The sequence below is a fragment of the Cimex lectularius genome, unplaced genomic scaffold (genome assembly GCF_000648675.2).
Source record: "Cimex lectularius strain Harlan isolate CLEC.00 unplaced genomic scaffold, Clec_2.1 scaffold113, whole genome shotgun sequence".
Lineage (NCBI taxonomy): Eukaryota > Metazoa > Arthropoda > Insecta > Hemiptera > Cimicidae > Cimex > Cimex lectularius.
In genome coordinates this window covers 496,156-512,407 of record NW_019392858.1, presented here as the reverse complement: position 1 = coordinate 512,407, position 16,252 = coordinate 496,156, and the positions used below count along the sequence as shown (strand labels likewise).

At 35.6% G+C, this 16,252-nt stretch overlaps 1 protein-coding gene across 4 annotated transcripts in view; it reads left to right on the top strand.

Annotated features, from left to right (window-relative positions):
• LOC106669476 (forkhead box protein O) overlaps positions 1-16,252 on the top strand; it is a 163,831-nt gene that overhangs the window by 115,433 nt on the left and 32,146 nt on the right. For all 4 annotated transcript variants that reach the window (XM_014398980.2, XM_014398981.2, XM_014398982.2 and 1 more), the window contains exons 2-3: positions 4,168-4,457; positions 15,086-15,404. In XM_014398980.2, the coding sequence (XP_014254466.1) occupies positions 4,168-4,457; positions 15,086-15,404 (609 nt within the window). The remainder of the gene's footprint in view (positions 1-4,167; positions 4,458-15,085; positions 15,405-16,252) is intronic.

The following is a 16,252-nucleotide window of genomic DNA, read 5'->3' as shown; positions in this document are numbered from 1 at the left end:
TAGTTTCTCAATGACGTCCCTGGGCCACATATCTTCCACCACTTCCTCGCCACTCTAGGATATTTATTCCCGCCCTCCTGCTAATTCTAGGGCCTGGTGACACTTTAATGGAGGCATCCCAACCCTCATCCCTTATGTCCCCACTGGATATCTCTATGCGGACAAAACCAACTTCACCTGAGAATGTATATTACTTTTTCCTTCTCTTTTTAAGTACCCGAGTGCCATTCGATATACATATACGGATTTCCCAGGGCGATGTATCCTACTTCATTTTGTGAAAATTCTATACTTCTAACTGTACTTAATGTGTTTATTGAGCCTTTTAAATGTGATATCTTTGGAATTTGTTCTTCTGGAATTCGGATTTGGTTTTTGTTTTTCACACGGGCTGCCGTATTAATAGAAACCCTCGAGCGTTGTATTGCTAAAACCGCGCGTTTTCCCCTCCCATCATATAAAACCAAATAATTACATTTTATTTATAGAAAGAAAACAAACTGCCGTGTAGGGGATTACAGGAATGGTTTTTAATAGGATTTAGAGGGCTTGACTTAACAAAAATCCTAAACATCCTAAAGTTCCAGTCCTATTAGATATAAATAAATCAACATAACCCAGTTTCAAATCGCTATAAATTGACTTTTATAAATCTATCAAAATTCTTTAAAAGTTCAGCTAAATTAAATCCTTGTATTTGACATTATTATCAAGCATTAACACTGGTAATGTAAGTCGGCTTTTTTTCAGCTCTACAAACTACAAACTGTGGGAAAAGATCTCGTGAAACTTCAACACCCAAATGAGATTAATGAGTGTTTATATAAATTTTTTCCTCCCAATTCGCTTAATCGTGTTCAACATTATTAATCAATTTGAAAGATAAACACAGTGGGTAAATAACCCAGAATCAGTACATCCAATAAACATACATATTTCTCAACAAAATGTAAAAAATGTACTAATTACATTTTTTAAATGAAACGAGGAACGATAAATAATAGTATATATGTTGTAGTAAACTGCTTGATTTACAATGTACAAAATATGTCACGGAAAAATGTGTTGTATAGCTACGATTAAAATTTTAACGAAGTCTTTCAATTAATAATTCTTTTTATGTTAGGTCTTGGTTGAGATGAAAAAGTTAGTGTCACGAGCGGGATTCGAACCCACGACCTTCCGCTTTAATTACACTTTAACGTTATAGATAGGCCATGCGAGGTTGTCACACGGTGGACTGCGAGAACACTGGACATGTACGTACATACGTGTAATTAAGCCTTACAAATCAAAATCCAAAAACTTTTTTTGGAATACCGAATCAATCAAACTGTACTATCTACATCGGCCTAATAACAACATAAATTTGCTAATTTGAAGGTAACACCTTATATTATGGAATATTCTTATTAATTTTAACCATGGAAAACCAATGTAGTCATAAAGCATTATATCGCTATTTTAAATTATGTTTTTAAGTTTTTCGGATGTGACGAATAAATTTAGGAAATACGTTTAATTTTAATTAATTAATCTTTATATAAGGTATTGGATGAAATAAAAAAACCAGTGTCACGAGCGGGATTCGAACCCACGACCTTTGGGTAAAACGCCGCTGCTCTACCACTTGAGCTATCGTGACCTCGATCCACTCGGACACCAACTTCCCATCTCAACCCACCTTTCGAATTTTCCCTCCTTTTTGCCATTTTTTAATTAATTTATTTTTTATTTCAACCAATACCTTACATAAAGATTAATTAAGTGAAATAAGATATTTGGTCAATCGGACCATGAAATGTAATGGATTTAATAAGTAAAATGAAGTATGTCTTCACTAAAACTCTTCTTGGCCATTTCATTTGGCCACTTCAAGATGGGAAGTTGGTGTCCGAGTGGATCGAAATCACGACAGCTGAAGTGGTAGAGTAGCGGCGTATTTAGCGGAAGGTCGTGGGTTCGAATCCCGCTCGTGACACTGGCTTTTTTATTTCACTAATACCTTACATAATAATTAATTAATTGAAATAAGTTATTTGGTCAATCGGACCACGAAATCTATGGGATTTAATTTTAATAATCACTGAATCAAAGATCACTGAACACACACAATAATCTATTTGTATGACAGTTATCACTTCCAACCTTACCTGATAATCCTCCAAGACGATTGAAGGGAATGTGACCCCGAGACCTCATTAAGTGAAAATTGCAAAGATTTCAGCGTGAAGGAGTGTGCCACTAGGCAACTTCTCCAAGAGACTCAAACAAATTCAAATACATAAACATATTTATTTAATACAATATTTGCAGTTGTAAATATCAAATATATTTAATAAAATATATAAAAAAATGAATAATAATTTGTCTTGTTTTATTTAGCTCGCCAGTACAAGTCGAACTCGAATGTCGATTAGTTTAATCAAGAAAGAACATAAGTTTGGATAGTTTCAAAGAACAAAAAGCTCTCAGTCCTGGCTAAGACATGAATTTGAAATGTATTCTCATTCCAGATTGCTATTGGGGCTTTTCTTTATGCACAAAAAGAATAGTCTGAAAATAAAGTGGATGATATTAAAAGGGTCGAAGCGGCAGTTGGGGAAATAGAATCCTTGGAAGTTCGGTCATAAATTGCTATTGAGCTGGTACTAGATTATAAGCTATGGTTATGCCCTGTTTTTAATTTTTATTGCCGTTTTAACTTTTTTTTTTTTCAAGAGATGTCCCCACTTTCCCGGTCCCTGAGCCGTGGAAGTTTTTATGATGTACAAATAGCTTCTCCGCATCATTTACGTTTTTTAAACTTTGTCTTTAGATTATGCATTTTATTGTTATGGTTTTAGGGTAAAGGTACAATTTTTTATTATAGCCCTCGTTAATTTATTTCTGTCGGAAACCGGAGAAAGTTTAATAATTTAGAAAATAAATTTGTGCTCCAAATGAGGTGTTCTAAAAATTTGAATTGTATTTCTCAACAAAATTACATAGTTACAGTTTATCAAAAACTCACTATTTTTCGTGGTCCGGTTGACAAATTAATATCTTTCAATTAATTAAGGGTTTTAGTTGAAGTAAAAAAGTCACTGTCACGAGCGGGATTGGAACCCACGACCTTCGGCTTGATACGCCGCTACTCTACCACTAGAGCTGTCGTGACTTCTATCCCCTCGGGCACTAACTTCCCATTTCAACCGCATCTTTTGAATTTTCCCTCCTTTTTGCCATTTTTCAAATGTCGCGTAATCTATTTGATTCTCGGCGACAAGTGAAATGGCCACGGAGAGCTTTAGTGAAGTATACTTCATGTTAATTAATTAAATTCACTATTTTTAGTGGTCTGCTTGACCAATTAATATCATCCAATTAATTAAAGGTTTTTAAGTTGAGATAAAATTGCGGCCTATCAAGCCGAAGGTCGTGGGTTTGAACCCCGCTCGGGACACTGACTTTTATCTCAACTTAAAAACCTTAATTAATTTATCAAAAACTGCATTTTAGGAATTTTGTTGAAAAACAAGAAAGTCATTTTATAAAAGTTTTATTATCAACTTTCAAACTTTATCTTTTACAAAAATTGTGTATTCGCATTTTGGAAATCTACACTATACTGTACCATCCAAACAGCAGCGTACAATTATTATATCAGGTTTTGTTAATCGGGCCCACCTATTTTTAAAATGTAAACCATTGTTGTGTAACGAATTATATTATTATCCAACATTTTTTGAACCGTTTTACAGGTAACTTTTTCTAGGAATATATTATAATATTTAATATAGTAACTTATGTATGCATGGTGACTTATACAGGTTTGTGTTTCGCTTTCTTTTTTATGAGTTGAACTTAAGTAGGAATAATAATTAATTTTTTAAACTTTATATAAGATCATTATTGTCATTTGTTAACATAATTGATTATTGTGGGACTTTAATGTCGAAGGAATTGTTTAATTTTTCCGCAGACTGTTACTTATTTTTTAATTTTTAATTCTCGTTTATTATGTTTTACATCTATTGTTTACAAACGTCAGTTTAAAAAAAAAACCTTCCCTGGCCATCCCTTGTACTTGGATATTATCCGACATCCATTAGTATGAGCGGTGTATGGTTAAAATAATTTATTACCCACGTGACAACACGCACTGACCCTTGTGTTCTGTTTCAGAATTCGATACGACACAACCTTTCTCTGCACAATCGTTTTATGAGAGTGCAGAACGAAGGGACGGGCAAGTCCTCCTGGTGGATGATCAATCCTGAGGCCAAGCCGGGAAAGTCCGCTAGGCGGAGAGCCACTTCCATGGAGACGTCCAAGTTCGAGAAAAGGAGAGGCCGAGTGAAAAAGAAGGTCGAAGCCCTGAGAAGCGGACTTGACGCCACGCCGTCGCCGAGCAGCTCCGTTTCAGAAAGTCTGGATCTCTTCCCTGAGTCACCACTCCACGGATTCCAGCTCAGGTAATTCCCGCCTTCTTTTTAACTCACGCATTAATTTGAAACTAGTTGACAACTTTCCTTCGTTTATTCATTTTTTAACGGTATAAAATCTTCATAAACTATCTCTTAAAGCTGAATTTATTGAAGTAAGAACTACTCATTCAGACTTTATTATTTTTTACCATAATCTTCGAATATTTTGTGTATTTCATTTTACTATCACTTTATGTCCCTAATTTTTTCTTCTAAACTAACATCCCTAACTAACAAAATAATAGTAAATTTGAAAAAATAACATTGTTTTATAACAATGTTGGATTTATTATGTTTATCTTTCGTTGCTTTTGGTTTGAAAGGGTTGAATTTAAATTGTTTGCTTGGCGTTGTAAGCGGGGTTACATGCGTTTGTCCTCCGATTTGTTTAGACACTAAACAAACATATGTTGCCAAATTAAAATAGGAAACGAACGAGTTCAGTACGACAGGGGTATTTTTACTTCTTTTCTGCATTGTTTATCGTTTGGCACTGTCATTGGAAATTTGTGTGGGTTTCTGTTACAAAGTTTAATCAAATAAAGGTAAATAAAATAAATTGTAGTTAAATCTAGTAATAATGATTATTTGGAGATCGTGAGATGCGGTCTTGTGTGATGTAGGTTTAGAAAAATATTTTCTTTATTGTGCCAACGTTTCGATCTTTTAGATTATCCTCAGGGCTCAAAGTGTGTGTTTTCTGTGTTGATATGTCACAGTTGTGTGTCGAACACTCGCAACACGACACACAACCTTGACACATCTACACAGAAGGCAAACACTTTGAGCCCTGAAGATGATCTAAATAAAGGTAGAAACGTTGGCACAATAAAGAAAATGTTTTTCTAAACCTACATCACACAAGACCGCATCTCACGATCTCCAAATAATTATCAATTAACGGTCACTAAATATTACACATTTCTAGTAGTAATATAAAATAAACCTACTTCTTCCAAGAAGGAAAGTTTTATCTTATTTCAATTTTCAACAAGTTTATAGAACTTAAAGGGAAGAAAAAAGCCATATGATGACCAATCGATCATTTTTGTGAATATCTTCTTCAGTATGAAACCTCAAGATATATACTTTTTACCACCTGTTAGACAAACTTTTCATGTTTAAAAGTGAAATTAATAAGACATCTGTTATGTCAAGAAAAGAAAGCACTTTTTTGCACAGAAAACTCGCTATTTGTACATAAATTCTCAAAATGTGTCTGCAATTAACTTAATTAACTGTGATTGCAATTTATATTTTTTTTTATTTAAGTTTTTTTCACGTTTGTATGGAGCGAGTATAAATTTATAAACTTCTGAACACAAAACCTATATTCATTTTACACCATGTTTCAAGCCGACTTACTAGCCATAGAAACATAATCACATGAAATAAATAACAAATATATCATGGATGCAACTATGAAAATACATAAAATAATAAATAAATTACATAACCAGGCAGCTCTTGGAGCTCTTCATGCCTACGCAATCAACTCAAAACTATTCTGGAATTGCCTGAATGCTTTAAAAAAAATCAGTAAATATGAAACGCTACAGTAAGTGGGTTCTAGATCAAGAGGGAGTTTAAGGTAACAAGTAAAACAGACACCCCAGCTAAAAACGCTCGGAAAAACGCCATGTTTTTTGGCATAAACAAGAGAAATAAAGAACTTGATATCTTGAGTTACTGGAAAACACAACAAATACGAGGAATCTATTCCAGTCATGAGGCAAGCTGTAAGTTAATCTCCTCAAAACCCAATGTTATAAATAGTAAGTCATACTCAACGAAAGGAATTAAAAGCACTAACAGGCATTAGTATACATATTTATATGAGCTCTAATGACTATATACCGGACATACTCTAGAAAATGCCGCTTACAAAATGGGACAGATGGCCAATATATATGGTCGACAATCGCCAGGAAAAGCCAATGCAGACTTCGATACAATACTCCTCAAAAGTATCATGTGCGACCCTCATGTACTTCGATGACCTCAATCTGTATCAATTTATTTGTAGCGCACAAAAATAAAAGTGTATTTTTAAAGAGAAAACAATCGAGGTTTCTAATTAAATGTGGCATATGTAGAGAACATAGGTTATTTCTGCTGAAAAAAATCACGATTTCCGAACCAACGAGCCCAACATATTTTGCAAAGAAATGTCATATCACTACATACTAGTAATTTCTTATTAAACAGTAACATCATATTGAAAAATTAATTAAGGTTTTTAGTTGAGATAAAAAAGTCAGTGTCATGAGCGGGATTCGAACCCACGACCTTCGGCTAAATACGCCGCTACTCTACCACTTGAGCTATCGTGACTTCGATCCACTCAGACTCTAACTTCCCATCTCAACTCCACCTTTTGGATTTTCCCTCCTTTTTGCCTTTTTGTCTCAACTAAAAACCTTAATTAATTGAAAGATATTAATTGATCAAGCGGACCACGAAAACTAGTGAATATTGAAAAATCTCAGTAGTACTAGAAGTAAATCGATAGAAAGCACCTTCACCTCGTTTGTTTACATAGATAAAAGGGCTAATTTTGTACAGACAAATTCACGATTTAAAGAGAAATTAATACCAATTCAGGAATTTATCCAATCTCTACAAATCCGGCTGTAAAAGTATCATGAAACCATAAATCCTCCACTATTAAATTATTTGATGGCTTGTAAAAACAGCCCCTTTTCCCATCCAAGTGTGATGAAGACAATGTACGAGAACTTCGAGACAATATTAGCACGAGCAGGACGATGGCGAATCGTTTACGGCGTCATAAATAAAACCATAAGACAAATGACCTCGATTTACCCCCATGGTATATAGATATGAAACTGGTCTTGGTTTATTTGTCCACCTCTTCCTCCTTGTCTATTTTATTGCTCACTATAAAGTTTTTAGAAGGGGACATTTTTGACATTTTCACTGGTCGGTTTGACTTTTCCATCTCAGTTAAAAGAATCCCATGAAAGTGTCTTTCTAAGTGGTTTAAACTAAACTAATCTTACTACTCGATTATTCACCGATGTTAATTCTATCCTTGTAGTCCAAGTTGCCACATTTATGTGCATTCATGTTCCCTGATATAACCAAGGAAGTGAGTGAAGGTCGCCTTTAATAAATTCATAATATATTCTACCCGAGCGACTTTAATTTGCATGCAGACTCCCTATCCAAACGATTTATCATAGAATTGTTAAAATGTAATTGATACTGGAAATAGCCATTATAAATTAATCGCGATGGGCTCCAGTCACTCCAGATTCTGTGAATTAATTTTGTCTCGGATTTGAAAACAAACGATTACTCCAAATTGCTTTTTAATACGATTCCAATTCAAGTCTAACCTTCAAAATATACTCTCAACGAAATTAATAAACTGCTCCAAATCTTGTGTCGAGACGTTCGAAGAATTAACTCGGCTGGAGGATTAACGAACAAAAACTTTTCTTTGTCATGACAACTGCTCCAATATTCAATCTACAATGGCACTCGGTGACGTTTCTTTTTGAAAATATGTCTTTTAACAGTTCAAAATTTATATTTATGTCGTAATTATTCATTTACAAAGGCTTAAACGAACTTTTTCCTGGCTTTAAAAATCAATTGAATGTTTTATTTTAAGCTATATCTAGTCTTTGAACGGATTAATCAACTGGACATAAATAAGTAGAATATCAGGAATCCTATAGAAAATCTTTGTGCCCGAGAAAATCAAAACTGTGGAGATAAAAATTAATGACCAATTCTTTTACGTTAATAAAAAATGTAAATTTTTGTTAAAGAATCACTTTTAGTCATGAAGATAGGGTTCATTGAAGGACGTTTTTAAGGTATTTCTACGACTTACAGTAATATATAATAATAACAATAATAATGGTTGAAACATCCTTCTTTTACTTTATCTTTTACCTTTAAGCACTAGGGCCTGAAAAATTTGAGGTCGAATATTAAATGAAATTCTTTCTGTGTAAGGTTTTGGTTGAGATAAAAAAGCCAGCGTCACGAGCGGGATTCGAACCCAAGACCTTCGGCTAAATACCCCGCTGCTCTACCACTTGAGCTATCGTGACTTCGATCCTTTCGGACATCAACTTTCCATCTCATCCTACGACCGTTCGAATTTTCCCTCTTTTTGCCATTTTCAAATGTCGTATAATTATGATTCGATTCTCAGCGACTCATGTGGCCACGGGGAGCTGTTAGTGAAGTGATACTCCTTTTACTTATTAAATATTAATCCATTTATGTTTTAGTGGTCAATTGACCAAGTTACTTCTTTTTAATTAATTATTCTTTTTGTGTAAGGTTTTCGTTGAGATAAAAAAGTCAGTGAGCGGCATTCGAGATTGAGAGTTGTTGTCCAAGAGGATCGCAGAAGCGATAGCTCAAGTGGTAGAGAAGCGGCGTATTTAGCTGAAGGTCGTGGGTTCGAATCCCGCTCGTGACAGTCACACACACACACACACACACACACACACACACACACACACACACACACACACACACACACACACACACACACACACACACACAAAATTAATTGAAAGAAGTAACTTGGTCAATTGACCACTAAAACATAAATGGATAAATGGTAAATAAAAAAGTCGAAGTTGAAGGAGCAAAATCTGTGCTGCAGGGAGGTGTCCTCGAACTTAATACTTTTTAAATGTGTGATTCTATGATATTAGGACGTGCCCGTTTACCGTAGTCGCACATATTTCGGCCACAGATCATGTATTCTATTTTTTGGTAAGTTTATCACAACTATGATTCTACTCCAATTGATGAACCATTTCCTCCTTGGCACAGGAAAAGCTGTGTGTGGTTGACCAGCCTTTATAATTGTTTAACAATCAATGAAGATATCCTTATATATTAAAGTCTCAGTATAATATAATTATCTGCCCCTTCGTCTTAATTTCTTATTTTTTTATTGTACACCATAAACTGTGAAACATTTCTAAAATCATAAAACGCTGAAATAAGTAGTCGCGATGCTTGAAATTTAAAACGATTTCTCGCCAAATTATGGCTTCTCCCAATTTTATTTTATCGATTATAATAATCCAACCCAATGCCGGATCGTGTGAATTTGATATTTCTTACGATTCCTTGACTGCCCTTTTGTCAAAAGAAAAAAAAAACACAAATAGATATTTTAATAAAATGTGTGGTGATTAGTGACCGTTAATCGATAATTATTCAGAAATCGTGACCAGACCGCATCTCACGATTTATGAATAATTTAAATAAAATAATGAAAATTTGTTTAAAAGAAAAAACCCACTAGATTATGCGAGTTCACGCACCAAATCTGAACCTACACCTCGTCCAACATGATTAGTGATATTGTTAGCTATTTATAAATTTATTGATAAAAGTTTAACAAGATTGTCCTTCGATAAAATCATAAAACAACAACTTTTAACACGTGATTAGTCGAAAAGTATTTTTTAGAAAGGATGTACCTGGGTGTGTAAAAGAATTTTTCATTACTGTTCATCGATGCCTTATTAAAATTAAAGCATCCTGGGAAACCGTTTCTCGGAGAGAAGGTACAACAAACTTTAATGATGGCTAATTTGTAAGTTATTTATTAAAATTTCCAGAAAAAAGGGGAATGTTTTTCTTCATTAAAATTGTTTATTTCATAGAATATCGCTTTATGTAATTATACATTTTAGACAGTTGTTAATTGAGATGTCAGGGATAACACGATTACCACAAACTTTTATTTTTAATTTAAAAATTGTTTAGTTTAATTAATTTAAAAAAATTAATCTAATTTTTAATTTAAGCATTGTTTAGGTTTTTAATCTGGTAAAACTAAACTTTTTGTCATTTAGATTTTCGAATATTTTAGTTTACCTAGTTCTTAGTTAATCAAGAAATTGGACCATTCACCCACTTTTGCAGTTAACTAATAACACGTTTTATGGTTTCCTTAGATAAGAGATCCAGTTTTTTCCCGTAGACGATCAGTAAGCCGCCGTATAATCATTTGGCGCCTTGACCGGAAGTTTTCTAGTATACATATTTTCAGGATGAGACTATAATTTAATCTTTTAAGTTTTGCTATAATATTTCCGTTAATAAGCAACCATTTTCTCAGAGGTGCTCGTTTATCCGTCACCCCGCAATAATACCAACGATTGTATAAATTTATTAAAAGTTGATTCCGTCCGCGATTGACCGTCCACAAATTGGGCCCGAGGGATTCACTTTTGTGTGCCAATTCTCTTGTGATGTAACAAATATTTCATAACGGACGACTTATTTTGGGCTTTTAGTGTTATTAAAAATGTCACAGAACTGGATATTTCACTAAACTGGCCTCTACGATTTCAATCATCATCCTAATTAGAGGAAACGTCGCTCACGAGATCTTAACAGACAGCTTATCTATCATTATACGCACTCGTAAAAACCTGTAGGCGTTTTTTTTTTCTCCAAAAGGAATTTTTATATAAAAAGGTAGTACAAAATTGCTCATTTTTTATGTACGTTCGAAATGGTAACAATTGATTGCGAAAATTGAGAAAATCAAAACATTTTGACGATAAGGCACTCTCAACACGACACACAAGAATGACACAATTACGCAGAAAACAAACACTTTTGAACCCTGAAGATGATCTCAATAAAGATCTAAACGTTGGCACGATAAAGAAAATGTTTTTCAAAACCTACCGCATTTCACGATCTTCAAATAATCATTAACTAAGGGCCACCAAACACCATACATTTTGAAGACTATATTGTTTATATATGAATGTGGACAAGCGTGTGGTTTCTGAAATATTTTCATTATGGATATTCCATTTCAATATATTACAACCAGCAGATAATGAGACGATTTAATCAAGACCTCATTATTTTTTTTTATTGCTGCTGATAATTTTCTGCTCTTTAAGCCATTTTTTATATGTACGTGTGAAGAATTGTTCAGACATTTTGGTCTGTTGGATTTTTCTCTCGTTTGTTTTTAAATGCCGTCTAGTTTGTAATTTCTGCTAGGGGGCTAGGGCAGTAGGCTAGGGGAGGTGACCGATGAAATTTTTCAATTCTAAATTGGCAGAGGGCACTTTAAGACGAACCAGCGATATCGCTGCTAAGAACAGTTTATGCGTGGGCAATAAGGGACTTTGAAAATTAGGGAGTGGACCGTTTTGCTGAAAAGGGCTCTGAAATCCCGTTTATTGGCCCGCAATCTGAAATCCCTTGAGCTCTGCTGTGTAAAATTGAAGGCTGTGGTGAAAACTAGTCCCGAAGAAATCGGAATTTACTACCTCCTGCAGGTCGTTGTAAGATTTTTATTTGGGCAATCAGACCTAAGTAGGCCAGATGCATCTCTACCAGATCAGGGGGAAATGAAAATGGTACAAACGATGGCGTTATCCATGTCAGAATTATATTTAAACTTCTGTTAGACAGGTGGGATATATAAAAGGAGGTATGAAATATCAGTAATTATTTTAACCAAATTCTTAAGAAACGGACCTGCAGAGTATGCCATCACACATTAATATTTTCTCATGTTGTTCTTTGACTCTACCTTAGCTAAGTTTTTCAATAAATGTGTATGTCAACTAGCCTGTCGTTATCTCTTATTGTAAGTAGTAATTATTGACGAAGGAATGGGGAAGGATGCGTTTTTTTCTTTGGATAACTATGGAGGGTTATCAACATAGTTGACGTCACATGACCCCGGGGTTTGACCTTGCTCCGACCTTAATAAGGAGAGCAACTCCGATAAGGGAGGCTCTAGGCTTGTTTGTCCGCTCGAAAGTGAAAGGGAGGGTAGTCCCGAATTAGACAAACGACTGGGCAAACCCTGGCTTTTCGCCTTTGGGAAAATTCCTACTGTAGTTTCTACCCGTCGGCGTTTTTCATCGGGCAAGCTACGAATTTTCACTAATCAACTGAAGCAATCGAACTGAGTTTCTCCACTATATGTGGACAACTTCTAAATCCACTTGCCCAATTTACAGTAACATGACTAATCTTTTTCATTAACATGGTATTCAAACTACCAACTAAATTACCTACACTATAAAATAAATCTTTCTCTGAAATCTATTTGTTAAAAAAGTCAAACAAAAGTTTAAACACAACCAAGTTCCTTCAGATAATTTCACACTATTTGAACAGTGGGCATGTCTTCATTCATTACTTAAATTACCACAAAAAGAATTATCGAATAGTGGAATAGCAAGAACGTATAAAGTCGCTTTATGAACTAATACCTCAGAAAAGTTGGTTTGATATGGAAAACCCTATGCAAAAATAATGGAGGTTTTTAATTTTTTTTTAATAAAGAAAATTTATTAAAAATATTTGCCATCACAATCTATGTATCTTTGCCGACGTGCAATAAGCGCTTTTGTTCTGCTGGCATTAAACTCTTTGTTTTGACCCACAATAAAGTCATGGAAGGCGTTTTCGGTTTCGCTGCATCCTCTAAAAATTTTATCCCTCAGGAAGTGTTTAAAATGCTTAAAAAAGTGAAATCTGTAGGCGTCAGGTCGAGTAATGGAGGGTGCGTTAAGTTTCTTATCCTAAGTAGTTAAGTTTCCGCAGGGTCGGCATTACGTGTGGCCTGGCATTATCTTGAAGAAGTATCGGTCCCTTATAGTTAACTAACGCTGGACAAAGAAGTTACAGTTTTCCGTGCAGTTTGTCAATTTCTAGGCAATATTTCTTTGCTAAAACACCAACGAACAGTCACTATAACCTTTTTTGAGAGCAGATCCTTGTCCAACCACTGACCTGTGTGCCTCCTGTTATCGTACAGAATCAATTTCTCAGCGCACATGATATTCGATGGAGAAATGGATCATCGCGCAAAACTTATCAAGCTTCTTTACTTTACCAATTTGCTCCAGATGGCGAACAACGGTTGAGTGGCGCCAGCTCTTCCGCAATTTTCCGTATTGTACGCAGTTTTTTTCTGTGAACATTTTGAGTTGGTCGCCGTCCACACGGAAGGTCTACCGCAACCTTCCCTGTCTTCGAGATCGAAATCCTCAAGACGAAATCTCTGGAACCATCGCTGCACCGTTCATTCGCTAATGCTTCCCTCCCCCCAAACTGTATTGATGTTATACGCGGTTTGGGCCGCAATTCGACCAAGTTTAAATTCGTACAAATAAATTTGACGAAAATCTAGTTTGGACATAAAGCATCTGATGCCAAGAACACACTCACACACACACACACCCCTCAATCAGCTTTGATCAAAATTTGCACAGAAATTCACAAGTATCTACAAAAAATTAAATACGATGTAGAATATGTAAATCATTTGTAAAAGTATAAAGGTTTATTTGGCCAAGGCTAACAATCTTCTATTGTTCTGTTCAGAATTATTCTGCAGTAGATCTAAAAATATCGAAAACGGGCAATCTATCTGTCTACGTGCGCTGGTCGGTGCAATAAACTAATTGAAATATCGACAAGTAAAATGGTAATAATTTACAATTAAGTACTCACCAACGTCATTAAAAACCATCGCGCGTTAATGGCGTGAACACTATCTAATCACCTTATTAAATTTACAGAAACATCAACCAAAAGGCACTCAAGTTATTATATTTTTCCACCAAAACTCATGGTTCAAGTTTTAAGATTGACCGTAAAAATATTACTTGAATTTGAATACAATTTCTGTTCAAAGTTTGAGATGAATTGTTAAAACATAGTTTTTGATAAGACCTAGCTAATTGTGTGATGACAGAAAACGTGGATTAATTTTTATCTGTATTTTCTATTTAGAACTAACTTTCTGCTTATAAACAAACTGAGTACAATGCAATTTAAAACATGTCACAGAATTTGTTGATACAATTTATGTGTTGACAAACGCTTAAACACTATACGATTAGTTTAACCATAATTTCATATTTCTACAGTACCTTTAGTACTTATCTTACCATTAATTGCAATTAATAAAGTAGGTTATGGTGATTAAACTGACTATTTCTTTTTTTATTTTAACGCAATTGGTATTAGTACTGTTAGGTTAATTACATCTGTTATTTACGTTGGTACAATCCTTGTGGATTAATGCAGTTTTTATATAAATCAATATTATTATGCTTCATTTCAATTACCCAACTGTTTTGCCTATCTTTTGACTAGTATTTGTAATTCGTCGTCCCTTTGGTTGCTAGGCAAAATCTCTAAAAAGAATCTTTTCAAAAAATATAACATTTTAGAAAAAATGCTATGGCTATATGACGCCATTTCGGGATTTATGCAGGGAGAGGCAAGACGGAGCCGTTGTTCATAATTTCGAATTAAAACTAATGTACCATTAACCCACCTTAAATTTAATTCGACGCAAAATCACCTAGTGTCCTTAAATTGCCGAATTTTATAACAATGTGTCTTTGTGAAAGAAGGCAATCCGGCCTTAAAGCACGGCCAGGAAAGCCCATTATGCTTTACTAGCAAACCAACATACTAGAGAATTTTCTTGTTTTGAATACTTGTAGGAGGATGATTAACCAGCCATCTTGAACTAGATTATTATATTCTTTCTTGTTTTATGTTTCACACATGTGTAATACTGAATTAATTTAAATTTTGTTTCGTAGCCCTGATTTTCGGCCGAGGGCCTCCTCGAACGCATCCTCATGCGGTCGGCTGTCGCCGATCCCGGCGGCTGACACCGACTGGGGCTACTACAGCCCAGAACAGCTGGCTGGAAACCTGGAACAGACCATGAGGCTGGGACAGCAGCAGCAGCAGCAGGCGGCAGGGAACGGCGCCACTCCGACACCGCAAGATATACCGTCGAGTGGTTTCGCCTATCCACCTCCACCGCCCTATCGTCCTGCACCACCTTACATGGCACCTTGTCCAGTGCACAGGCAGCATTTACCTTGTCCGTCATGTGCCGTCGCACCTAAACAGGTAAAACTTTCAATTTATTTTATATTTTGATTTTAACATTGAATAAACACAACCTGTAATTATTTAATGATTTTCCCTGTAAATACATTTTGCGTTTATGTTTTGACGCGGCTGTCTCCCAACGGAGCATTCTTAGTCCCACCTTGTATTTAATTTACACTGCTGGCTTACCTACCGAAGTCGTTACAACAACACCAGATGGGGCTGGTTTCACCATCTGTGAGACTGATCGCACAATCGACGGTTTTTTCCACCAGTATAAGAGTTCAGCTTGTGCTTCGGAGAGTGCACCACTCTCTCTGGGCTGCACATATGCGCCTGGAAACGTTCCCTGTATCCAAGGGTTAGGAGGGGTATTTCAGGAGTATTTTAGGAGGCAAAAGATTGAGAAAAGTATTGTCCGCGAATATGAAGTTAATCTTTTCAGATTGCGCCCCCACATCGAGAGTTATATGTACCACTCAATATCTCCGTGATCCCCAAATTGAAAAGGGGTACGGATCCTCTGAGTGGATAAGGAGAGTCCCGTTCATGCGTCGAACCTATCGACAGCCTATCCCTATATAATCCCCCTTGAGGAATAATTCCGAGAACGTGAGCTCACCTTTTCAGGTTGAGCAACATATCCCGGATCAAGCCTGTTTACACTCAGGTACCCTTCTCCAAATTGAATATTCAAGGAAAAGGTTATCTGCCTCCCCCTTGTTGTAATTCGGGAAACATAATTCGGATAGGCCCGGCGGTTTGCGAATTAACCTCTTCGGCTTGCGCACACTCCTCGCCATAAATCCACCCGTCCCGGTCCATATTTGCTACTTTTACGGTAAACAGGTGCGATGCCAGTTTTA